At 41.0% G+C, this 27723-nt stretch overlaps 1 protein-coding gene across 1 annotated transcript; it reads left to right on the top strand.

Annotated features, from left to right (window-relative positions):
- Positions 1-1387: 1387 nt before the first annotated feature.
- Positions 1388-25273, top strand: LOC136685959 (MAP kinase-activated protein kinase 5). The gene is made up of 14 exons (XM_066659470.1): positions 1388-2798; positions 7107-7180; positions 13290-13365; positions 13551-13648; positions 13769-13877; positions 17456-17545; positions 17768-17863; positions 17942-18022; positions 18500-18687; positions 19682-19802; positions 20274-20410; positions 21810-21925; positions 22019-22123; positions 24258-25273. The coding sequence occupies exons 1-14, from the start codon at positions 2763-2765 to the stop codon at positions 24350-24352; spliced, it is 1422 nt and encodes a 473-aa protein (XP_066515567.1). The 5' UTR covers positions 1388-2762; the 3' UTR covers positions 24353-25273.
- Positions 25274-27723: the final 2450 nt, after the last annotated feature.

Genomic DNA, 27723 nt, shown 5'->3' with positions numbered 1-27723 from the left:
GGTACTATTATAGGGAACTGAATTCAGGAGGGTAGTGAACTATTTCAGACACTATCTCGTGGAATTTTTACCAAAAAAAAAAAACCCACAGTGGATTTTCAGTCATCTGCTATCTGCTAGTGTACATGGGTTGTACATTACTTTTTGCAGTGCACTGTTGGATTGTAATTGTCCACTATGTTTTCAGACACTACTACAAAATGGTGGAACCTAGGGTGACCAGATCCAAGAAGGTGAAAAAGAGGACATGTTGGGGAGGGGACTTTGTATGCTGAGCTGAACCTATGTGTGCTTTTAGGTCCTTTACACCTTTATTTGCTACACAAAACATGGCAATTTCTTTTTTAATTCATCCGAGAACTTACTTTTAAGTTTCGAAATAGCTGCTCGAGATGAGGGAAGGTACACGAGCTTTGCCTGACGTAAACAAGGATTACTGGCGTGCAGACTGACCAATTAAATGTTTACAGAGAAGGTTATTGACCAATAACGGTAGCTCTACAGTCAGACCGTCCAATCAGAAGGTTTTAGGCTACTTCACCACGCCTCCTTCTCACTCAAGCGAACCAATCGGAGTAGGGGAGGGCGGGACTAGTTTGTGAACGAAACTTCTCGAAATTCTCTGTAAGCGCTAGAAAAACAACATCCCGGACGTTTGTGAAATTCCGCCCGGATATTTTTTAAGTCTAAAAAAGAGGACATGTCCGGGGAAAAGAGGACGTCTGGTCACCCTAGTGGAACCCCAAAATAGTGAATAAGGCACTGTTTCGGACACAGCACTGATGTGAAATTCTTATTTTGGGGGCAGCTGTGGCTTAAATATTAGAAAAGTGGGATATGGGGACTTTTAGGTCCTGTCTACATATTAATGCCTGGTTTTGTTGCAGGGACATACAGAACATGCTGAGATCCAGTATCTCATTCTGTTTCCATTCCCTTCCCATTACAGGTCAGTGGCAGTGGAGCATCACAATGCTTTTCAAGATGTACTTTAAAATTTAAAAATACCACCTAAAACTCTTTCAAGCCATATTAAAGAAACACTGTGTAATATTTTTACCTTAAAACTACAGCTTCTAATGCATTGTGATTCTCCACCGACCTGTAATAGTGAGAATAGAGCCTCTGTTGTTGCTACTATGGGCTTAGCACTGCAGAAACTGCTCTATGTAGCTTTGGAGGAGGGTAGGAGATCAGCTTCCATCCCTCCCCCTCCCCGTTGATTTCAGTATAGTGCTGTAGAAATTAATTAAACTATGGGGAGTCTCAGGAAAAAAAGTTATACCCAGTGTTGTGTCTTGACTTTAACGCAATGGGTCTTCTCGGCCACCGTAATAAGGAGACCGGAAGTGTAATACTTGTCGCTCCCTCGTCTTGTGGACTTGCGCCCTTCTCTGAGATGGACTTCACTCACGGCGGAGAAAGAACACAACGGCGTAGCGTCGGAGCTGAGAATTAAACAGAGGTTGATGTGCCCGTGTGTTTATGAAGGACTGAGGAGGAGTTGGAGTATGTTTCGACATCCGTGTTTTTTTGTTTATTCTTTCTGCCGTCTTTAGCGTTAGCCAAGACCGCGCTGTTCACCCGGCTCGCCGTAACCTGCTGCTCAAACGCCGGGTATCTCTTTATAAACATTATAACCCTGTCTTTTTCGGCTTGTGAAGGACCCCTTAAAAACAAACCCGTTGCTTTTAAGCCCTGTTTCGTTTTGTTTTTGCGGGTTTGTTGCCGGTTTTCGTTGAGCTCGTTTAAATGTTCTGCTTTGGATCGGTTTCCACTGGAACGTGTAACGTTAGCTGACGCTGCCTGAAATCTGGGGCTGGTGGTTGTATTTATGGGGTCTGATAGCGTTAGCATTAAGCTCAGAGTTCACGACTGGTCTCTGGTTTATAAACCTTTTGGTAAAGTGTGTTTTTGGCGCTGTAATCCGTGAATGACTGGCTGGGGCTGAGAGAGTCTCCCAGCACTGCTGTAGTACTGTAGGGGCCATAGGCTGATCCGTGTGGTTTTGATTGGGATTATAACAGGTAGTGTTAGTGTTATGGAAAAGTTACCTTCCTAATATAAAGACACACAAGCCCCCTTGACCCTTGACTGGATATATCGTAGGACAGCGCTTTGTGTGGTTTTATATCAGCCACACAATCCAGCTGTTGACCTGCTAGATCTTCTATAACTTCACAGTGCTTACTGTGACCCTGAAGAATGTGGGAAGCTAGTTATAATTACTAGCTCAAGACTGTTATTGTCACTGGTTTGGACAGGAACACAGCCTTTATTTCTACCCAGCTTGGTCAAGCCAGTGCCTAGTGTAAGCTATAAATACACAGCTTTGCCCCCCACTCCTCCTCCTCCTCCTCCAAAAAGGGAGAGAGACTCTGTCCTGCCTTCGTCCGGCTCCTGGCATCTAGCCTCAAGGCTAAAGCCGGGACACGTTCAGCTTTGAGACAAACCTCTGGTTCTTTCACTGAAATAAGGCCAGAACCAGTCTGGGGAATACAGAAGCTGTCTGTAAAGTGAAGACCTGGAGTGTAAACAGCAGTATAGATCTGTGAACTGAAGACCTGGTCTGTAAACTACAGAACTGCTCTGTAGAGAGCAGACTCGGTTGGTGAAGAGATCTCTCTCCAGATGCTAACTGCCCTGTCCTTATATTAATGGACAGTCAGCGGCTCTGTTCGGATTCAAGGCTCAAACCCAGTTTTCCGGGCTCGGAAACAGACAGAACCCAAAGTTAGAGTCTGCCCCAGAGCTCGGCCATAATGTCTGAGGACAACAATGCGGACAAGTTCATCAAGGTAAGGACTTGACACAAACATCTGTCTCTGCACTTCACACCGTCTTGGCACCTACTAGAGATTCAAGAGTGCTATCACTACTCTGTGTTACATCCTACTGATGTAGAGGATTAACAAAACCCAATTTAATAAACACTGCCCCCTGTTTATCTTAAAAAAAAAACCCTATGTAATTTGTTTGTTTTATTTTTGCTCCTGGGGCTCCCCCAAGTTGAATAAATTTATACAACACTGTTCTGAAATCAGTGGGGAGGGGGAGGGACCTGGTGGTTTCCTATCGTGCCTCAAAACTTACATAGTGCTGTTTCTGCTGTGCTGAGTCCAGTGTAGCAACAAGAGAGTATCTGTTCTCCCTATCACAGGACAGTTTATTCGGTGCATTCTGCAGACTGGATGAGTACTGATTTGTGTAAGTGCGGAGCTCTTTATACAACTCTACACACACTGCCCCCCTCTGGGACTCCTCCAGTTGTAGTCCGGCACTGCACAGTCATGAGTTTTGGGGGAGTGGCTTTGGAAGGAGTGGTGAATAGGAGGGAATTCCAATTTTTAGTTAGATATTTTTAAGAAACTCATGTACAAAAACATCCACTCCATATTTATTTCCCTTAATTAACATTATTCTGTGAATTCATCCCCCTCATTATTTTGTGATAATACAGAGCCCTGTTAGTGACATTCCTTCATAAGGGAATTAAGGTGTGAAAATTATTTAATAATGCATTGGGACTCCATTAACAGCTTCTCAGCAAAATGACATGGTAACATAGTGCTATAATAGGTTCTACACAAATCTTAGTGCCCAAAATATCATAAAATCACAAGCCAGGCGTCATATTGAACTCTGTGATGTGGTTAAGTTTATCTCAAGTGTGACTCATTTGAAACTAGGACACTGTAGATAATGTGTGGGATGGGCTGGCTCTGACTGGGCCTCACATCAGTCAGCATTGTTGGCCAACTTTAGTACAGTTCTGGAAAAAGAAAAAAAGTTCTTGGGCACTTACATTTTCAGAAAATATGTAAGGTTAAGTTACATTCTTGTCACTAAAGGTACAACAGTGGTGTTAAAGTCCAGTTGTGTTCCTTAAAGGTACATTAAAATTTCTTCTCCAGGAGGTGAAGGTGGATAATTGTAATTTTTCATTAAATTCATTCATTGTCTGTAAGCGCTTATCCAAGTCACGGTGGGTCCAGAGCCTACCCGGAATCATTGGGCGCAAGGCGGGAACACACCCTGGAGGAGGCACCAGTCCTTCACAGGGCGACACAAACTCACACATTCACTCACACATTCACACCTATGGACACTTTTGAGTCTCCAATCCACCTACCAACGTGTGTTTTTGGAGTGTGGGAGGAAACCGGAGCACCCGGAGGAAACCCACACAGACACAGAGAGAACACACCACACTCCTCACAGACAGTCACCCGGAGGAAACCCACACAGACACAGAGAGAACACACCACACTCCTCACAGACAGTCACCCGGAGGAAACCCACACATTCAGAAGAACAGAAAATTTATTTAATTGATTTTATTGATTTAATTGATACAGGCAATGTTACATTGACGTTCTGCATGTTGATTTTTTTAGTTCATTTTCGATTAATGGCCCAGCCCTGAATGTATAGAGGCTTCACCTCTCAACTTTCAAGGGTCTGTAGCTAACATCTTAGTGCCAGGGACCACAGGACACTTTTGGAGATCATCTGGAGCCCATGCCTGGGTGGGTCAGAACTATTTCGGTGGCTCAAGAGTCCACGAGTTTATTTCTGAGAAAAATATATTAATGTTACTATATCCCTAGTCACTGGCAAGGATCAGTGTGGGGTCAGAAAGTCCCGGATAAGCTGGTGTTTATTAAGCAGCAGTTAGATATCAATCAGATAACCTGTGCATACCACAACAGCTCAGTCTCAGAGCTGTAGGAGTTAAGAGCAAGTTTACACCACAAGTTAAAGCAGATTACTCGCGTGGACTGACCTCTGTGTGGCACCTTGTGAGTGAACTGTATGATGTACTCGGTGTTACAGCGTTCACAGTGTGACGTTTACACCCCAAACCCAGGCTTCTGTAAAGTGGCCTTGGGATTAAATGTGAACGAGTGATTTCAGCAGCACAATAGCATGCCTTTGCATGTGACAGCCCCAGCGTGTAGTAGCAGTAATGATCTAATTTCACAGAGGTGTGGACATAGTTCACATTAACACAGACCAGTAGGGACTTTCCTGCAAACACTCTCTGACCAAAAGCTTGTGGTCAGCTGCTCATCCAGCAGTTCTTCTGAAATCAATGGAACTAATCAGGAGTCTATCCCCCGTTTGCTGCTGTAAGAGCTTCTGCTCTTTTGGGAAGGCTTTTACACTAAATGTTGGAACATTGCGTCAAGATTTTGATTGCATTTGATCACGAGTCATAGTGAGGCCAAAATATAACAGCTATGTGGCTCTCAAAGCTCCTCCAACTCACGTCCCTGATTTTATATTAGTAGCTAGATCAGAAGTTTTAAAGACAACATAAAATGGATAAAGGTGTGTATAAATATCTTTTTAAAGGAACACTACATAAAATTCTTATCTTAAAATTACAGCTTTAAAACCATTGTGATGCTCCACTGAGCTGTAATAGGGATAATAATGCCTTTGTCATTGCTACTCTGGGCTCTGCACTGCAGATACTGCACTACACAACAAAAAGGAGGATAGGACATTAACATTTATAGCTTTCTGCTTATAAGAGGGTAGTTTAGGCCTATGTTTTGCTACTTGTCTGCAGTCCAGATGAGGCCTTAGCTGTGGAGTGCCGTATCTGCCAGTAACAGAGCGAAACCCGTTTTGTGCTCAATGAGCTTCTTGAATCAGTCCAGCTTTAAATGTTTCACACATAAACGTCTGTTGTGCGGTATCCCACCCTCTTCAGAGTGTATGAAATGATCCTCCAGGCTCATAGCTGTGGTTACTGCTAGTAAATGACTGAAGACAAATTTCCTGCTTATATTTGTGGCCTTGTGGCGAGGAGTCAGATCATTCACTGTGCTGATCTTGTGCTGGTTCACTGTTTTCACTTATTGGTTGGTGTGGAGCTTGGGGTGGGACCATATAGTGTGACATTACAGTTTAAAGCAACCCTGGGTGGTGGTGGTGTTATTTTTTTTTTACCTTAAAATTAGAGCTTCAAAATCATTGTGATGCTCCACTGAGCTGCAATAGGGAAAATAGAGTCTCTGTCGTTGTCACTTCAGGTTCAGCACTGCAGAAACTGCACTATGTATCATTTGGAGGTAGGTAGGAATCCATCCCACTCTCTTTCCCCTACCAGTCCCCTCCTTTGATTTGAGCACAGTGCAATGAAAGTGAATTACACTGTGTAACTTTAGGGAAACGCCAAGTCTTACCTACCTAGAACTCTGAATACTTCAAGAACATTTCGCATGATTAAAGGGTTCTATGCATCATGAAGGGTTTCTTCAGATTTATGGAAAATGTGCTAAAACGGTTCTTTATAACACCTTTATTCCAGTTCCTTTATTGTAACAAACCTGACATCGTAAAAAATAGGAACCCTTTTCTAAATAAAGCCTTTTCTAAAGAACCATCTATAGCACATTCTACATCAATTTGAAGAACCCCTTCATGGTGCAAAGAACACTTTAATCATGCAAAATGTTCTAGAACCAGTTTCTTCACCAAAGAAACCTTATAAAACCATCATTTTTAAGTGTGTAGTGTTGCTTTAATCCTACCAATGTTCTTGTACATCATTGTGTTAGAGGGCATTTCACAGTAAGTGAAACTCACTCCGGTCTGAGTACAGATGGTAAAGAGGCCGTTTTTATTTATTTGTTATTAATTTAACGTTACACGTGTATAGCACCTTTCTAGAAACCCAAGGACGCTTTACAAACAACACAACATTCAATCCACACACACACACTGCCAAGAAGCAGCAGCCAAACGCGCACATCGTGCTCTCAACAAGGAACAACTGTCCTGGAGGACTTCACCGGGCACTAGGGTTTCACAAATTCACTCACACACACACACATACAGACACTCATTCACTCGCATACCATTTATTTTAAATGATGTGACACACAGAATTGTATTAATATGAACTAGGACACTAAATGATATGATAAATAAGCTCCACTTCTCTTTCAGCTTGACTTTACTGTAATAAATCAATAAGAAGCCTAGAGAGGAAAGAGCTTGAGAGTGTTTTTTTATTTGTTATTTGTCTTTGTTTAACACTTACCATTGTGAAACCTTTCGAGACATGTTCATATCAGTATTTTGTCCCACAGGAAAGTTCCATCTTGGAAGAGTACAATATCAATTGGACGCAGAAGCTAGGTGCTGGAATCAGTGGACCTGTACGGTAAGTTTATAACAATTACTTTAGTCCCACTTTACCACAAGCTTGGGCAAGATCAGTGACTCTCCCTGCCCTAAGATCAAGTGTCTGACATGTCTCCTGTGCTCCTAACATCCACCAGCACCCCCCTGACCAGCAGCTCGTTGGAAATCCCAGTGGAACATTGCATTCCCAATGTATTTATAGGTATTTAGAAGTGTAATCAACCACTTTAGTGCAGACTCGCTTCCTTTGCTTCATTCCTACATCTGCTGTGTTTTATGACTTATTGGATGGCCGAACTCTTTGGTTACTTAAACCTTCTTGCCACTCTCCAGGGCCCTTGGAGGCATGTACTTGGTACGCTATGCTGTTTGAAGCCAAGGGAAAGAGGCCAGGAGAGGTTAGGTTCACACTAATTCACTGACCTTTTGCAGGGTATATTTCTCCTCTGTCTTAGGTTATGGATCAGGGCCTTAATCAGGTTCCAACTGGAGCTTAGAATCAATTCTGTCTTGGCTTGAGTCTCTCTGAAAGGTTGTAAAATCCAAAACAAACCCCAGACCTCATAGTAAAGACTCCCTAAATGAACAAAAGGTTATCATATTTAATTAAACACAGACTGCAGTTCTGCTCGTACTGAACTGAAATGCCTGGCCAAACTTCAGAAAATCGGAAAAAAGAAGACAGTCTGTGATTGGACATGGATTGGCCTAGATCCCAGCTGTCTTTTTGCACACAGGAAGACACTTTGTGTGTGACGGAGTCTCCCTCTTGTCGTCCTTACGTACCTCTCTGTCCTTTTGAAAGGAAGTGGCACTTATAGGTTCTGAACTTGGGATCTGTCCTATGGTTCTGTTTCTGATGACAGTGTTAGAGAAGAAAACGTTTGCTTGTCTGAAAAAAATTAACACTTTGACATAAAATACAAAAATACAAAAAATATATATATACAAAAAAATGTAACAGACTGGTTTTATTATGGTTGCTTTTGATGTTTTGATGTCAGCTATTTTTGTGGCAGACCTCTCAGACTTTGTCCTTAGTTTGACAAGATGTTTTACACCTACATCCTTTGCCAAAGTCTGCACAAGAGATTTGGGTTCTGTGACACTTTTATTTGTTCTTTTGTCATATGTTTTTCTTCTTGCTTTTCTGTAGTTTGCTGTTTGCAAACTACAACGCATAAAATGTACTTCATTTCGTAACTGGGTTTATGGTTTTTGGTCAAAGGTTTACTTAAGGATCTGGAGCCTGTAGTGTAGTAAGGTACACCACAAATACATATACATATAATTTTTATAATTGTTTTATAGCCTTGACCTTATTCAAACTCCTCCAACCTCTGATATTTGACTGAGTGAAATTAATTAAGCTTTATAATTGGCTTAAGCAATTAAAACATTAATAATTAGTTTGAGAATGAATAATAATCATGCTAAAATGAGTCCGTCAGGATTTTCAGGAGAATAACGAACAAACTGCAAACACTGTGATTTCAAATAATGAGAGTTTTATTAACAAAGAGAAAGATATTTAATTAACATAGCACAACCCTGTAATCTCACGGTGTCCGGTAAGGGGAACTGATTCGAGCTTAAAGGTGAGCTAGGCGCTTCTGGCTTGTGACTAAAGTTGCTAACTAAGGTTTAATTAATACAAAGTTTATCAAGAGACTTAATTCGGTTCTCAGCTCTGGAAATGCATAAGTTTAGCTTACTTTTCGTCGATTCTCACCACTCGTTGCGTACAAAGGCTCTCTGAGGTCCTGGGAGTTATGGCGTCTTGCTTGATTTCGCGGTCTCCGAAGTTTCCAGGCTGAGTCCGCATGGAGGCTTTTCTTCGTCGGTTGAGTCGCCTTGGCGTACTCGGAGCGTGATGACGCCGGCGGCAGAATCCTCTGGCTCAGTGTCGTGAGTGGGAGCGTCCAACTATATGGACGTTTGGACGAAAGTTCCGCTGGTTGCTGCAGTTCCAGAACTGAAACCGCTTCAATAAACTCACTTATTCTAAGACTTTATGGTGTCTCGGCAGTGTTTCCTTACTCTGGCCACGAATAAGTTCACCTGCTTCGATCAGTCGTGAGATTAAACTTAGATTGGGTTATAAGACATAAACACGATTAAGAGAAAAGAAAGATATTCAAATTACTCGACGTATTAGTAAAACTTCATACTCTTAGCTAATTTCGAGACGTCTCTCGTAAGCTTTAAATGAAGTCTCTGAGTTTTTCCTTTGTTTCGTCGTCGTCGTGGAGAAGAGAGTGTTTGTTGTTCAAAGTTTCTCGTCGGCGTCCTCTCTTTCCAGCTTTCTTTCGTGGTCCGTTACTTCTGTAGAGTCCTCGCAACTCTTCAGAACTTCGAACTGAATGTGAGCAGTCGAGCTGCTGTTTTTCAAAGTCAGCGCGGTCACGCCCTAATGGAAGGCGTCCTCTTTTTGATTGGACGCGAGTTCAGGCTCACGTGACTGACTCCATGAGACAGAAAAGTGGGAAGGCTGGATCAAAGATCTTTTAAACAATAAGTAATAAGATAGACATTTCCCGTATCGAAATTTCCTATTCGTATTAGTAACATACAATAATGAGTATACTGGGTTATTAATATCAAACAGTTACATAAGGTTTCATCTTTATGTCCCATTCATGACGATACGCTGGAAAAGTATATTAGTTCGTTTAATCCTATTCAGAGGTAGGATTTCTCTTCATGATAGAAACAGTCCACAATATACACATTTCATTAGGAGGTAGGCATTTATCTGAGGGTACAGAAAGTGACATCAATACATTTGTTTAATACACAAATAATTCAGAGTTCGACTATTTTCCGTCATGGTTTCTGGCGACTCCGAGCGAGGCGTAGTTTCGCCAGTGTCCATTTGGTGTCGCTGTTGGTCCATGCGTTGGTTAACGAGAGGTCAACCCGAGTTCAATCAGTTTGACCATCTGGGCTGTCTGTTTAGTGGTTCGAGATAAGGATTGAGACATTGAGGTGCCACTTTGTCCCAAGCGGGATTATAACCCTTCCTTGTGTTTGAGGTCCCTGTCTCTTAAAAGCATTATAAAATTTGGTTATCTCGACAGTTCCTGTTAGTTAAAAGAGAGAAGGGGGTTGTTGGGGCCATGTGTTACTTTAAAGTGTCCTTCTCAAGTCCTTTGATGTTTTAGATTGGGTGTGTGTGTGTGTGTGGGGCTGCTATGTTGCAGACGAAAAGTCTTCTTCAGAATGGAAAAATTTTAATTCAAAACTCATTTCTTCATTTCGATCTGTCCAAATCTATCTTCGGTATTCATATTTGGCCCATACTCCACTACAAGCCTAACAATCCACAAACTGAAATAAATCACAATTTTTGTGGTCGTGTTCAGAGGAATAAAAGTACTGTTTAATTATGGTGAAAAAATGAGAATGAAGACGAAAGAGGACCAAGCGAAAATGTTACAAACCAGAGCACCTCCGCTCCTTGCTCCTCTCCGCTGAAGCAGGGGTTAAAATGTTTGCTGCTGCCTGTGTGTGGACGTTTGTGTGAGATGAAGAGACATTTACTTGGATATCCGCAGAACTATAAACCAGTTATTAACTTTGTTTGTCACCATTTGAGCAAAACATCCCTCAACTTTTACACGAAAACAGAGCTCAACTATGTTGCAATCAGAGCAATGATGATAAACCTTGCTTACCTTGACTTGCCTTATAATGGAAGCTGTGCCAATTTGGAACTGTTTGTAGTTGTACCTCTAACTGAGGTCAGCACTGGAACTTGAGGAAAAACCTTGTGACGCCTTTGATCCCATAAAACTTTATTAATAGATGGAGAAACAAGACAGTAAAACTGCAAGTGAAGTATGATATCAGTGACACTGCTCACCAGCCCGGCCCACGCTACAGGGTTTTAAAGATCCTCAACGATGTTGAAAATGTAAGAAACCCCACACACAGTGACATTGTTCACAGATTTGTCTGAACTTGATAATTGTTAGCATTCCACACTACACAGTCCTCTCTGAATGAAACACTACACACTTTCAGATCACTCACCCCTGACAGACAGTGCCGGTCCTGAAGAACCTTGCTGGAATTTAACGAATTAAACTAGATATAAACAACCAGCCTATTACCAGTGAAAGCATTACTCAGCTCCACTCGTTGGTTTACGGTCTTTCAGGTCTGAGTCACATCCTCCCCACACCACAGGATTCAGAGTCATATTCATATTCACCATTCACAGTCTGCTCTGGGAGAAGATCAGAGGAATAAAGACTGGATAATGGACTCCACACCCTACAGGAAAATCTGGGAAGATAATTGTTTAAATCACAGTTGTCAGGAGGAGAAAACGGCCTGATTTTCCCAGGGCCAGGTATAAGTGAACTGGCATGCATTGTGAGGCACATGCATTGTTGACACACAAATCCACTTGTGCGCACACCGTTTGTATAATCTCCATAGTAAAGCATGACATGAAATGGGACACTGTGGAGCTGGTGTACATGAGCCTAGCAGTGCATCTTAACTGTAGCAATGTGAAGAAGTTTTCTGTTTGGCTGGCATTGAATTCTAAGGAGACGGGTTTCAATGAAAGGCATAGCTCTAATACAGGCTCCTGGAATCTGCACATGCATGCTCTGATACTGAAAAAAGATCTGTATCAGAGCTGATCACAGCATTATTTTCCTGATCTGTATCGGCTTTATTGAGCTCAATCCTCCATTTCCTTTAGCCGGCAAGCCCACACTCCCTCCTCCTCCTCGAGCCTGACGTGATCAATCTGAATGTTCCCTCCAGCACTGGTGTTTCTAAAATGTAGCCCATTTTGTAAACGTTGTGATCTGACACTGCTGGACACCATAGACAGACGTCATCACGATTCCACTTCCAGTATCCGTCATTTGAAATTAAAAGCCCTCTGCAGAGTTTTTATAAAAGTTTGAAGTGGCAGCAGGAACTCTGCTGGACCAAGCTGAGCTCTGGTTTTTGTTTCTTGTGACTGTAAATATTAAGCAACTTGAGCACTTCCAAGTTGTGTTGGGATTGTATTACTTGTTTTGAAATATTCTATATTTACTGCTGCAATGCTGCACTAGGTGGAATTTATGTGCGCTGTTTGAGAAGACACCTTTTCTTTGTTACAAAAAAAGAAAATAAAATTAAGCAGCAGCTTGAATGGGGACAGTGGCTTTCTTTCTTTTTGTGTGTTTATTTATAGAATTTTCAGATTGCAACTTCCCATAATATTAATAATATTAACTGCCATTCAGGTAAAAAAAAAAGTGGTTGGTGTGGTACAGTGGTAACACCATTGGCTCCCATGTGAGAGACCCGTGTTCAATTCCAGGGCTGGGAAACCAGTCTGTTCTACACCAATAAGAGTCCTTTGACAAGACAACACTGTGTTGGCCTTCCTGTAATACCAGTAACCTTGTAATTTGCTCTGAATAAGAGCGTCTGCCAAATGCTATGAAATGTAAATGTAAAAAAATAAATAAAGAGAAATAAACAAGAGAAATAAATAATACATTAAATAATAAACCAATAAAAATAAAATTGACAGGTGTCATAACTAAAGGTCCTGTGCATTGGCTAGATACTCTAAAAATGGCTCCCATATTTAAAAAAATATATTCCAGACAGCATATATCTTGCAACTTCTGTGAAGTTGTTCAACTTAGGTGTTCTATACAGCCTCCACAGTCTTAAAATGATCTTCTTAGTAATTATCATACCATATATATAATAGCATTTGAAGAATGCATTCTTCTTCAAAGCTGTTTCAGGGTCAGGAAGTAATATTAGATCATATACCTTTGAGTAGCAAACAAATATAAATCACCCCAAGGGCAATTCCTTTCTTAATGTGAGATATTCAGTGTTGAGCAGATGCACAGGGCTGATTTTATTAACTGTAATGTACTTGAAGTGTTCAGTGTTATCAAAGAAAACAGTACTATCAAAGAAAATTTAAGTATCGGATCAGGGGCAGAAGTGTTGCACTTTGCTGCACCACAAACGGGGGATGAGCTGGGGTTGGTAAATAGTGTTTTGATGTTGTGCCACAGTGATTAATATAGTATTGTTGCCCCGCAAATGCATGAATGAATGAAGAAACATGACTGTTGCCTTTGATTTTTCAGGGTGTGTGTGAAGAAGTCAACACAAGAACGGCTGGCCCTGAAGATCCTGATTGATAGACCTAAAGCACGCAATGAGGTACTGAAGGATGCTTTTAGTACCTGGTAATAACTAAAACATTACAATCTGTGTCTGTTGCTTTTTCCAGTCAAAATGCAGATGATCGTGCCCCTGATAATGGTGCAAATGCTTATGTAGCTAACGAATAAAATAAGGACAGATAACTTCAATAGAGGGTGTCCATTCTTTATTTTTTTTATCAGGTGAGGCTTCACGTGATGTGTGCCTCTCACCCCAACATTGTCCAGATTTTGGAGGTTTACGCCAACAGTGTGCAGTTTCCCCATGAATCCAGCCCCAGGTAAGACAAACACATTATTCTTTGTATTTACTTCTCATCTGTTCCCCCTCGGATTTATTTGTCCCGTCCTTCACTCTCTCACTCTCCTTCTGTTTCTACCTTTTTTTTTTTGCTTTACAGAGCAAGGTTATTAATTGTTATGGAGATGATGGAAGGAGGGGAGCTGTTCCACAGAATCAGTCAGCACAGACACTTTACAGAAAAGATGGCCAGCCAGGTCACAAAACAGGTAAACACTTGGCCAGTTTTCTCCTCAGCGATGTAATGTAGCATGCCTGATTTTACATGATGTTAAGCAGAATGTATGTGTTTTTTTTTTTTTTTTATTGCAGGCGATAGGAAATAACTAGTGAAAACATTAAGAATTTTTATTCTGAGCTATTTCATTTTTTAAAAATTTATAAATCGGTTGTTTCTTGACAAGATTTGGGGTTGCGCCATTAGTTGCTAAAGGAGGCAGTCAGCCATGATGCTTATAAATCACAGACAAAGCTTCAGTTACTCTCAAAATGATGTTAAAATCATACTCTCTTCATTGATCCACTAAAAATACCTCACATTTTATAAAAAAAAAGTATATATTTGGAATTTATTTCCATGAGCAAAGAAAGTGTGTGTGTGTGTACACACAGAGGTCTATGAATATGCACCTAGTGCCCTCCTGTTTCTTCATTTTACCATCCCCCGCACACCTGTACATTTGTACGTCAAAAGCCCCATTCCGCGCATCGTTGGGATTGGATTCTTAGGTGTGTGACATCAGAAACCCCAGCTGTCTGAATCCGTGTGTTTGAAACTGTGCTTGAAAAGGATTTCCTTACCTTTTGAAGGGAAAGGAAAGGCCATTGGCTTGATTTATAGAGAAGCTCTCACGATTTTCAAGAAAAGCAATGTTAAATATATCACATTATCCCACAAAGGATCTATAAGAGGAAAAGACAATTGAGATGCTTCAAAAAAGTTGGCAGGCACAGAGAGCTTTTTCCCAGTGACCTGTAAATGAGCCGGACAGTGTGAGTGTGGCGAGTGAACAGATCGCAAAACACTGAGGCTGTAAAGGAATATTAAGTCATGTGACTTTGTTGATGTCTGTGGCCCACAGTCAGTGATGGAAATATTAATTTGGCCCCCAGTGGGGAAAATGTTTCCCCAGCACTTAAAGCATGCGTTTCATTTGTAACAATGACTGATGACATACGTCCCCTAAGACAAACAGAAACTGACAGAGCACCATTAGGAAACCATTAGGACCATTAGGATAGTGATTATGAAGAGTTTCCAGCTGAGCTCTTTACATTATATTAAAGAATGTTTTCCTTAGTTCAACTACTCCAGAGCTTCTGAAATGGTGAGATGAGGTGTGATGTGTCATGGTTCCTCCCAAGGTTACATCCTCCAGTCTCAGGGGAGTCTTCGCCCTCGGCTTGCTCACGTTCTCTGATTCATAATGTAGTATGTTCTGTTTAGGGCTGTCGCTGTGAAATAATTTCCCGTGCTGTGTTTTAATGGAGCCCAACACTGCGATATTAATTGATCCTGATTCTAGTGCTACACCTGGAACCGACCTGAGCTGTTCTATGACTCTTTGTGGCTGCAGGCAGTTGGACTTGGATAGCTGGATGACAGGTGGCTCAATGAGATTTCAACTTCGCATCTCCCTGTTTCACAGCGACCGTTCTGGCACAGATTTTGCATATTACCTCGTCTAAATCGCCTGGCTCTCCCTTTTCCTTTGGTTGAAAGCTGAAATGCTCCCAAACTGGCGAAGCTGCATTTGGTTTTGCGGCTAGGTTTGCTGCCGTTGTGTTCATTTTATAAAAAGACTGACACTTAGCCGTTCAGCTGCAGGAGATCAGATCCCAAAAAATTATACTCGTTATTTTGTTCTTTTTAAACAAATTTATTTAACGACCATTACACAGGCACTAAAGTGTAAAACAAGAAAGGCCATGCAAAAAATGGAAATCATGTGTACATCGCAATGATGACGGTTGCTTGCAGTACTACTGCGACAGCCCTAGCTCTGATACTAATCCCATAAAACTGTTTGTGACAACATCGGTTGTAAATATCCATCCATCCATCCATCCGTTATCTGTAACCCTTATCCAATTCATGGTCATGGTGGATCCAGAGCCTACCTGGAATCATTGGGCGCAAGGCAGGAATACACCCTGGAGGGGGCACCAGTCCTTCACAGGGCAACACACACGCACTCACACCTTCGGACACTTTTGAGTCGCCAATCCACCTACCAACGTGCGTTTTTGGACTGTGGGAGGAAACCAGAGCACCCAGAGGAAACCCACGCAGACACAGAGAGAACACACCACACTCCTCACAGACAGTCACCCGTGTCACTGTGGCACTAACCTGTTGCGCCACCGTACCGCCCCGGTTGTAAATAGTGCTATATAAATACATTTTAATTTAATTTGATGTGTAGACACATCATTACTACTTTTATCTATGCAGAAACCTCTTGGTCAAGTGGGTTATGCACATTAACATTAGTACTTCTTTCAAATCCTGGATGCTGTAGTACAGTGATTCTCAAACTGTGGTGTGTGAAGCAGCGAGTGGTGGTACGACAGATGACTTGGAAAAAATGAATACTTAATTAAAAAATTCACTAATAACTGAAAATGTTCGCGTGTAAACTACATAATGTTTTACGGTTTTTATAATTAAGCTTTAATAATAACTGTGTTTAAAAATAAATAAATACAACACGGGCTACAGTAGTTCAGTCTGTAAGAGAAGGGCTGCTGCAGCGTTCCCCCGCTTCTTATTTCCAGGGAGGGAACGCGATCTCCCAGCGTTTGTGAAATCCGTCTAAAGAAAGCCCAGTTTCAGCTTCTTACTGAACCCTAGCAAAGGCTAGAGACAGACGTGAGTGATTAGGACTTTACTGCAAAAAGGGCAAAGTGAAAACGACAAAATCAATCCGAGACCAACTCAGCGACGTACTCCTCAGCCCAGAACGACAAAATCTAGAGGCAAACTCTTAAATATAAAGGTGCTACAAAATGTTCTTTGATCGATGCCATAGAAGAACCACTTTTGGTTCAATAAAGAACCAATTTAGCTTAAGAAATGTAAGTTAAACCTAAAGGTTTCAAAATCCATCTCTCTGTCTTTTAAAGTTCTTTACCCATTTAAACCTACCACCAAAACGGTTCTTTATGGAACCAAAGTGGTTCTTCTATGCCATCGCTCAAAGAACCTTTTGTAGCACCATTATTTTTAAGAGTGTAAAAATAGAACACTTATCTGAAGTACATCATCGTGGCCAATCTTTGCATCATTAGAGTCCTCCTTCACTGACTGATACAAGCGCTGAGAGCCACTGTGACCTGCTCCATGCTGTTTTCACCGTTAGTCTGTTAAAGCTTATATTAATTTCACTCTCCGTATTTTTATTTCTCTCAAAATGCTTTTTGTATATGATCTCATTAGTGTATAATTGCGGTTTAGGCCTCGTGATTTGCATTCTCATTGTTTTTAGTAATTATTTTAAAATAGTTTTTGTAATGAACGCAAATTGCAAATATTCAAAAAGACATTTATACTATTCATAGGTGGTAATTGGAGGTTTTGGTTTGATAACAGGTGGTACTTGCTCTAAAACGTTTGAGAACCACTGCTGTAGCACATCACAGGCTAATCACAGCATCAGTTACATTGCCATGTTACGTTACGACAGATTAAAGCCCTTTTGATTATACGTTGTAGTGCTTTGGCAAGGATTGGTTCTGTTGTGTTTTGGGATGGATCAGTTTTGTATCTGTGTTGTTATCTCCACAGATTGCCCAGGCTTTGGAACACTGTCACTCACTGAATATTGCACATCGAGACCTGAAGCCAGAGAACCTGCTTTTCAAGGACAATTCACTGGTAATTCTTTTTTTAATACCACTGGAAATATTGGTTACTGTTTTATACTGTTTTTAGATGTGAGTTTTCCAAAGAGAAAGCAAACGGTTCCTTGTAGTTTTTCTTACGTTCTTGTTGTTGTTTGTAGGGTTTTTTTTGGCTCAGCTGCTTCATCGCTTATCAGCATTAAATTTGTATGTGTGTTTTTGTAAAATTTTCCCTCTCTATCCCCTTTCTTTCTAGGATGCTCCTGTAAAATTGTGTGATTTTGGTTTTGCCAAAATCGACCAGGGAGATCTAATGACTCCACAGTTCACACCCTACTATGTAGCACCTCAGGTAAGACCTGTGTCACTGTGTGTGTCCCACTTCATTCCCTTTCTTTCAGTTTTTTTTAATGGATTTGCTGTATTTTAGGTATTGGAGGCACAAAGGCGCCACCAGAAAGAGAAGTCTGGGATAATACCTACCTCACCCACACCTTACACATACAACAAGGTATGAGGTCTTTGTCCTGCGCCAAGAATTAATCAAAGACTTGTTACTAAGAACGATTGGATGACCCTTTAGTAAATGTACATGTATAATCACGCACCCAACTTTGCCATCTGTAGTTATAACCTTTTCTGGTTTATATATGTCAGTAATTATTAATGTTAGAATGAGACCCCAGTCAGTGGTGATCGTCAATGAATACTGTGGATTATTTTCACTTTAAAATCACAGCTTCAAATTTATTGCAATACTTCACTGACCTGTAATAGGGAGAATAGAGCCTCTGTCATTGCTACTCTGGGCTCAGCACTGCAGAAACGGCACTGTGTAATTTTTGGAGGAGGGCAAAGAACCAACATCTCAGTGCTGAGGTGTATTGCTGTGACATGTTAAACGAAAGATACCAAGGAAGTAAATGAAGCAAGTCACCTTTTGGTTTAAAAATGAGCTCTAGTTAAAAACCTGTCTGTGTCTTTGCAGAGCTGTGACTTGTGGTCGTTGGGCGTGATCATTTATGTGATGCTGTGCGGCTACCCGCCGTTTTACTCCAAGCACCACAGCCGGACTATCCCTAAAGACATGCGCAAGAAAATCATGACTGGCAGTTTCGACTTCCCCGAAGACGAGTGGAGCCAGATTTCTGAAATGGCAAAGGACATTGTCCGCAAGTGAGTAAAACCAAGCCGTTCAGGCACGAGTGTAAGTTGGGTACAGGTTTTTAATTCATAATTGTGGGGAGCTCTAGACTGAGCTCAGCGAATATTAAGTCATTGCTTCCATTAAACGCTGAGGTGTATTGCTTTGCGCTAATGAGACATACCAGAAAACTGGAAAACGTTTCTAAACTGTCAAAAGTGCAGGGTCCCCTGGGGTTCAGCTCAGAGCAAGTCAGTCAGCGCCCCTGCCCCTGATGACACATGTCTCATGCCCTGCTTATGTCGGAGGATGTGAGTCTAGGTATTTGGCGTTTGGATTAATGAGCAGCCCTTAGGATCAGTTTCCTCCAGCCTAAATCTCCTTCTCATCCTGCGCTCTGAATTGCACCTCATCATGACACAAGCGCACACTTCATCATCATCATCATCTTCCTAATATTAGACTTTATTGGTATTGCACCATTTATAAATAAATACAGCTCAAAGTGCTTTAAAGGGAAAAAAATGGTGTGCTGACAAATAAAACTATGCATAAAAAAGCCAAAATAAACTCTATTTCAAGGAGTTATTTATCTAATAGTGGGAAAATAATGATTGAAAATAAAAATACTACAGTTTTTGCTATAAATGTATATATTAGCTGGTAATATTACCAATAAAATTTATTTAATTTGTAAATGAAAGTTAAGGTCAAATTACAAATGAAACACACACAATATGACAATGATTTGATCAATAAAAATTGTAACAGGAAATTATTTTTTAATCAAAGGAAGTAAAATCACAGAAATCATTTTAAAAAATGAGTTTCTAACAACATCTTTTGTGTCAGAGCATTTTTCACACTTCAGCTAGAGGTAGAATTACCCGAAACCCAGAGGTGTGGATACTCTTTAAACAACAACAAAAAAAAATCTGGACATGAATACGAATCAATCCTCCACAGTGTATTTTGGCGCATAGGGAGGATTTTAAGCTGCTGAAGTTGTTATCCCTGTCGCCTTAGGCTGCTGAAAGTGAAGCCTGAAGAAAGGCTGACCATTGAGGGTGTCCTGGCCCACCCCTGGCTTAACTGCACTGAGGCCTTGGACAATGTGCTTCCCTCTGCTCAAATGATGATGGACAAGGTGAGCTGTGCTTGATCAATGTAGGAAAATGCAGGGAGGTGTATGTGGTCAGTGTGCTCCAAATAAACAAAAAATAATGTCACTTTTCTTCTACAATCTCTAAAAACACCTCAGACGATGACACTGGACTGTATGTCCAATTGTTTATGGTCACACCCTCTAATTAGTGATGTCAGAGTCTTTAATCTGCACCCATTGCTGACATTTAACACACAGCTTGTACATAATGTAACTCCATACCTCAGCAACTGTATGAGTCTGAGTTCACCACGCACACTGCCGTGCATGGGCTAAAGGGGTATAAGGTTCCCAACGCTAGACTGTGGAGTGATTGAGTGCTATCTCATACCTTTGGGGTGAGTTGGAGTGGCGTTTGAGGTTGAGTTAATCACCCCATATATATCCTTCATATATTGCCATGCTGTGGTACCGTGAATGATTGAGATGTTCACCGTTTCTGTGTGTGAGCAGGCCGTCGTAGCTGGGATCCAGCAGGCCCATGCAGAACAGCTGGCGAACATGAGGATACAGGACCATAATGTCAGCCTCAAGCCTCTCAGCTCAGTCAACAACCCCATTCTGAGGAAGAGGAAACTGGGGTTGCTAGGGTTGGTCACTTCGGTTTTTTTTTTTGCCACTACGTGAATTACTTGTAATGAATGATGTATAATATATTCTAGGGTGACCAGACGTCCTCTTTTATCCGGACATGTCCTCTTTTTTAGACTTAAAAAAATGTCCAGGTGGAATTTCACAAACGTCCGGGATGTTGTTTTTCTAGCGCTTACAGAGAACTTCGAGAAGTTTCATTCACAAACTAGTCCCGCCCTCCCCTACTCCGATTTGTTTGCTTGAGTGAGAAGGGGGCGTGGTGAAGTAGCCTAAAATCTTCTAATTGGATGGTCTGACTGTAGAGCTACTGTTATTGGTCGATAACCTTCTCTGTAAACATTTAATTGGTCTGTCTGCACGTCAGTAGTCCTCCGATCCCCTTTATGTTTAAGACGAGACCTAGCAACAGTCAGATATGATTGGGCTGAAGACCTTAAAGCTCTTGAGGGCACATACAGACAAAGCATGTCCACAATATATGCTGGGGCAAGTCCATTTAAAGCATTAAAAACCATCAACGCCATTTTATACTGGATTCTATAATGCACTGGGAGCCAATGTAGGGAACCAGTTAACAATCTGGCTGCACTCTTTTGAACTAATTGTAAGCGTGAAAGAAATGCTTCACTAATTCCAAAATACAGTGCATTACAGTAATCCAGTCTAGATGTAACAAAAGCATGAATGACCTTTTCAAAATCTGAAGTATTAAGAAATAACTTCACCATTTACTTGGTATTGGATCAATACCAAAACACCCGGTATCGCCCACCTCTACCCGATATATTAGATTTATACGTACAAATTACGTATAAATATAATTCAAAAAATGTTCTCCTGCAATTTTGTCATTTTATGGCAACTGTTGCGTAGTATTAAAAAAATGTAACAAATTTTATTTACAAACAAACAAAAAAAAACTAAAAATGAAGTATTAATATTCTATATACACAATCACCATCTTTAAATCATCTAAATCAAAATTCTCACCTTCATTTGGATACAGTATTATCACAGAGAACAGAACAAATAGAAGCACATTGTTTCTTTTGCAGCGCTTTTTCCTATGCAACAGTTATACCATAAAATGACAAAAGAGCAGGAGGTGGTTTGAATTTTATATTACACACAAACACACAAAAATTAAAACGATTTAAAAATTATTTGTACACGAAATAAATCCCAGATGTTACCCATGATCCTCCACAGGTGACATTTGGGACAGGTGATCGACTATAAGGGGTCATGTACTGATTCCTCAGTTGCACATTGTTTTCCCGTTCCACATGTTTACGTGAGGCTGAGATATGATTCGTAGCCCACGCAAATCATCTCACACACCACATGTTTTTAATCCTGCTGCTTTAAACTGAGTTAGTTTCGTTGGTCTTTCAGTACAAAGCCTAACGATGGCTTCTTCATCAATGATCCTGAAAATGGAGCCGAGGACTCGAACGTGGCTCTGGAAAAGCTGAGGGATGTTATTGCACAGTGCATCCTGCCACAGGCCGGTGAGTGGGAGAGACGATAAAGTGCAAACTGACTTCGTTATCAGGCATTGTGTCGTGCGTATCCTGTATTCATGCTCATTTTAACCGGCACAGGAGAAAACGAGGACGAGAAACTGAATGAAGTGATGTACGAAGCGTGGCGTTTTAACAGGGACTGCAAACTGCTCCGTGATGGACTTCAGGGGCTGAGCTGGGATGGTAAGTGTCTTGACCTGCGTCATTGATTACTGTGGACAGACGAGTTGTGCTTAGAAATACATTGAAAATGCCAACAGTAATACTCTAATGTGTAAATCATATTAAGAGCTGCATTGTTCTGTACTTATACCCAATATTCCACAGTGAACCAAAGATCTTATTTCAGCTTTGAGTGGTGTCATCTACTACCTTAAAGTTCCATATCTTCCTTCTGTACCACTTTAAAATAAGACTGGACTAGGTTTATAAATGGTTTAATTTACAACATGGCTATTACTTAGACTGTTAACAACTTAAAAGTCATTAATAATTCTTGTGTGGACAACGAATTTCTCTGTGTGCAGCAATTACAGCTGCAAGTCGCTTGGGGTATGTCTCTTATCAGTTTTGCACATCGAGAGACTGAAATTCTTGCCCATTCTTCCTTGCAAAACAGCTCGAGCTCAGTGAGGTTGGATGGAGAGCGTTTGTGAACAGCAGTCTTCAGCTCTTTCCACAGATTCTCGATTGGATTCAGGTCTGGACTTTGACTTGGCCGTTCCAACACCTGGATACGTTTATTTGTGAACCATTCCATTGTAGATTTGGCTTTATGTTTTGGATCATTGTCTTGTTGGAAGATAAATCTCCGTCCCAGTCTCAGGGCTCTTGCAGACTCCAACAGGTTTTCTTCCAGAATGGTCCTGTATATGGCCCCATCCATCTTCTCATGAATTCTGACCATCTTCCCTGTCCCTGCTGATGAAAAGCAGGCCCAAGCCATGATACTGCCACCACCATGTTTGACAGTGGGGATGGTGTGTTCAGGGTGATGAGCTGTTTTGCTTTTATGCCAAACAGTTCGATTTTGGTTTCATCTGACTAGAGCACCTTTTTCCACATGTTTGGTGGGTCTCCCAGTGGCTTGTGGCAAACTTTAAATGAGACTTTTTAATGGATATCTTTTGAGAAATGGCTTTCTTCTTGCCACTCTTCCATAAAGGCCAAATTTGTGCAGTGTACGACTGATTGTTGTCCTATGGACAGACTCTCCCACCTCATCTGTGGATCTCTGCAGTTCATCCAAAGCGATCATGGGCCTCTTGGCTGCATCTCTGATCAGTCTTCTCCTTGTTTGAGATGAAAGTTTAGAGGGACGGCCAGGTCTTGGTAGATTTGCAGTGGTCTGATACTCCTTCCATTTCAATATGAATGAACGCTTGCACAGTGCTCCTTGGGATGTTTAAAGCTTGTGAAATCTTTTTCTATCCAAATCCGGCTTTAAACTTCTCCACAACAGTATCTGGGACCTGCCTGGTGTGTTCCTTGGTCTTCATGATGCTCTTTGCGCTTTGAACAGAACCCTGAGACTATCACAGAGCAGGTGCATTTTTACGGAGACTTGATTACACACAGGTGGATTCTGTTTATCATCATCACTCATTTGGGACAACATTGGATCATTCAGAGATCCTCACTGAACTTCTGGAGTGAGTTGCTGCACTGAAAGTAAAGGGGCTGAATAATATTGCACGCCCCACTTTTTTCAATTTTATATTTTTCTTATAAATTTCATTCCACTTCACGATTGTGTCCCACTTGTTGTTGATTATTCAGAAAAAATTAAAATTTTATATCTTTATGTTTGATTCATGAAATGTGGCAAAAGGTTGAAAAGTTAAAGGGTGCTGAATGCTTTCGCAGGACATTGTATACCTATGAAATTATGCAGGTGTTTACATTACATTTACAATTACAGATGGGCAAAAATAATGTGTATATATTTGTATATTTCCATGTTATAAAACACATTTTGTATAGTTTAACAGTGCAGTATTGTTTGCATAAATATAGTGTAAGTTAACATGGGTAAAGTGTAAGATATTTTCTATAAAGTTTTAAAAATCAGCAGTTACTTCATGCACAGCTCCACAGAGCCACGTGTTGCATCAGTGCGATTCCCAGCCTCTGAGTGCTACACTGCCCCATAACTCCCCATGAAGTTAACACAGATCCACAAAGATTCCAAACCGTCTTAACTCCCTCACTCTTATGCACCGTGTGTGTTTCCATAGCGTGCACATTGATTACATCCTGCACGAACACCCGCTTACATTCGCTGATGTTTGCATCTGTTTGTGTCTTCCTCCCTCAGGTAGGGCTTTCTCTGATAAAGTGGATCGCTTGAAATTGGCAGAAATTGTGAAACAGGCCATTGAAGAAAAAACAAACTTAGAAGACTCCCAATAGCAAGTGCTGCGTTTCTATTTCCTTTTGTACTGTTTATTATAATTGTTCTTAAGCAAATAACTGTAAAGAGTCATTTTTATGTACATTGAAGCGCATGCTATTTTTTTTTCCCTTGGAGAAAATCACAAGCCTGTTGTACAGCTGCAGATATGACCAAGACGTTGTTGGTACGATTACTTTTTTCTACAGACGTCAATAAGGAAAAACACGTTAAAAAAAATTGTTTTGCAAGAAAAACGAAGAAAAAAATGGAATTGAATTCAGTTTCACCACCAACTAAAGGAAGGGAGCCCTTTACCATGATTTGCTTAGAAGGTGGTATTTTTATCTTTTGTTTTACTTCCTTTTTTAATTTACAGCAATGCCTGCGCGCATTATTTATTAAAAGAAATGAAGAGAGTGTTTTTATAGCAGAACTTCTCGAAAAAGAAACAAGCACGCAGAGGCTTGTGAGGAAAAGGATGGGGTGGAAGATTAACTTTAACTTTAAGGCTTGATATTCACAAAGATGAATCCACACAGGGTTGAAAACTAAATGTTGCTCAAGTAGATGATTAGAGTCAACATCGTGAAGCTGTCGTCAGCATCGCAATCAAATACATATCATTTCATATCAGCACTTGGACTGTGAAATATATTGCAAATGAATGACTTCCATCCTTTTCTGGTTTGCTTCCCTGCTTTTATCTGGCTGTTGAGCTGAACAGATGTGTTTTTTTGGGAGGGGGAGGGCATTAAATTATAAAGCTCTCATATATTTATGTGCAATTTTTTCTACCAGGTGCAGCAATGTTGGCATTATTTTAATTTCTCTTTATCCAACGTTTGACTTTTCATGTGATCTAAGAGCCTTTCTCCCTTTAGCCGCAAAATCGACCGTTTCAGCTGATTGGAGAAAACAGATTATGAATTTTCACTCAGTAAAATGACAGCCTTTTGTGTGTGTGTGTGTGTGTGTGTGTAAGAGTGTGAGATTAAACACCTTGTGATTTTTTTTTATAAGAAAGTAGTCCTTACCAAGTTTGCACGAGCAGTGATCAGTCAGGGCCTGGTTTCCCAAAGGGCATTGCTTTAAAAAAAAAATCTAAATCTCTATGGGTTTTTAAGAGTCTTGATGCTTGGACGCTGTTTACACCTGGCTGTTTCATGCTTGTTGTGTGTCAGGATTATAATTGGACTGTTAAAACAGGATTAGAACCAAGACTTAGATCTAGACCTTCAGTAGGACTTTGGATTTGTTACTTCTGTCTGATTTCACTCCGAAAATACTTTTAGAAAGTGTTTCCAAATCGAATCAGTGCTCAGACATCTGCTGCTATAGCCACTTTAGGCATCATAACCACACGCACAATCTAATCTAATCAGATCCCATCTGTCAAATGGACACACTGGTTGGAAAAGCGGCCCAAATACGATGTTCCTCTTTACGAGACTCAGCCGTGTTATTGTGGCTGTATGAACAGGGAAAACCCACTGCATTTAACATTTTCTGTTCATATTTGGCCACTTTCATCTGATCCATATCCAATTTACAGAATATTAGATCAATTCAGAATTAATCTGAGTTTTACGTCAAATTCCTCATGTCATTCTACTAGGACAGTGGGTCCGTTTAGGACTGAGATCTGTTTAAACTACAGTCAGATCTACAGGGGTTGGACAATGAAAGTGAAACACCTGGTTTTAGACCACAGTAATGTATTAGTGTGGTGTAGGGCCTCCTTTTGCGGCCGATACAGCGTCAGTTGGTCTTGGGAATGACATACACAAGTCCTGCACAGTGATCAGAGGGATTTGAAGCCATTCATCTTGCAGGATAGTTGCCAGGTCTCTACGTGATGCTGGTGGAGGAAAACGTTTCCTGACTCGCTCCTCCAAAACACCCCAAAGTGGCTCAATAATATTTAGATCTGGTGACTGTGCAGGCCATGGGAGATGTTCAACTTCACTTTCATGTTCATCAAACCAGTCTTTCACCAGTCTTGCTGTGTGTATTGGTGCATTGTCGTCCTGATACACGGCACCGCCTTCAGGACACAATGTTTGAACCATTGGATGCACATGGTCTTACTGGTGCAGTGTGGAGTTAATGAAGATTGTCCACCAGGCTGCTCCAATTTAGCCATGAAACCTCCCACACTACAATGACAGGTGTTTCACTTTCACTGTCCAACCCCTGAAGGTCTCATTACAAAGACAGTGTGAACAGCTAAAGAGGAATAAAATGTGTGAATATAGCCAGTGTCTCCTCAAATTACAAATGTGGCTTGTACCCAGGTATGCATTGCCAACCACTTATCAGTCGCAGGAAACAGCCAGGTCTAAAACGATGTGTCTGTGTGTATGTGGTCTTAATGTTCTGCTGGAAATGCAAGACGTCTCCAGTAAGGAGAGGGAGGTTGTTGATGTTCTTGCTGTCGGACCTATTGAGGCAGCACCAATGACCAAATGTAGGTACACCGTCGATGCCAAGGCAGAAAGTTGTGGCTTGAAGGCTGTTTGAAAACCGAGTGTAATCGTGAACAGTGAATAGTAGTGAAACTTTAAACTGTTGTACCTCTGTGAAGTACAGTACTGTGCAAAGTCTTAGGCACCTTCAATAATTATTGTTATCTACAATGACTTTTTACATATTTAAGAAATGTACCTCAGTAAAGCGTGGTGCTGGTATAACTTTATATATCATTACAATAAAAACAAAAACACGTTTATTTTCTAAAACATAGTCGCTGTGTTGTGAGCGAATGAAGAACAAAGTGTATTACATCACGCTTGATTTAACACAATGAAGTATTTATTAACCTCAAAAATTAACCTCAGATGACACTGGACTGTCACCAGGAGAGATGTGGAAAAAGTTAACACATTCTCACATACACAATCTCACACACTGAAATAATGTTTTCAGTTTTTATTCTAATAATAGGTTTCAAAATATAAACATGTAGCATTTACAGCGCCCCCTATATGAATATTGGCTCCTCCTTTGACATGCTCAGAATCATATCTGGAAGTGGAATTTGAAATTGGGCGGCACGGTGGCGCAGCAGGTAGTGTCACAGTCACACAGCTCCAGGTGACTGTCTGTGAGGAGTTGGTGTGTTCTCCCCGTGTCCGCGTGGGTTTCCTCCCACAGTCCAAAAAACACACGTTGCAGGTGGATTGGCGACTCAAAAGTTTCTGTAGGTGTGAATGTGTGTGTGTCTGTGTTGCCCTGTGAAGGACTGGCGTCCCCTCCAGGGTGTATTCCCGCCTTGCGCCCGATGATTCCAGGTAGGCTCTGGACCCCCCGCGACCCTAAATTGGATAAGCGGTTACAGATAATGGATAATGGAATTTGAAATTTGAACACTATTGAGTTTGAAATTGTT

Source organism: Hoplias malabaricus, unplaced genomic scaffold (assembly GCF_029633855.1).
Source record: "Hoplias malabaricus isolate fHopMal1 unplaced genomic scaffold, fHopMal1.hap1 H_1, whole genome shotgun sequence".
Lineage (NCBI taxonomy): Eukaryota > Metazoa > Chordata > Actinopteri > Characiformes > Erythrinidae > Hoplias > Hoplias malabaricus.
This window is presented reverse-complemented; position numbering and strand designations above follow the sequence as displayed.

Coding starts and splice junctions, on each gene's coding strand:
- LOC136685959 (XM_066659470.1), top strand. CDS start 2,763: ATGTCTGAGGACAACAATGCGGACAAGTTCATCAAG. Junction 13,366..13,550: donor GACCTAAAGCACGCAATGAG/GTACTGAAGGAT, acceptor TTTTTTTATCAG/GTGAGGCTTCACGTGATGTG. Junction 18,688..19,681: donor GCAAAGGACATTGTCCGCAA/GTGAGTAAAACC, acceptor CTGTCGCCTTAG/GCTGCTGAAAGTGAAGCCTG.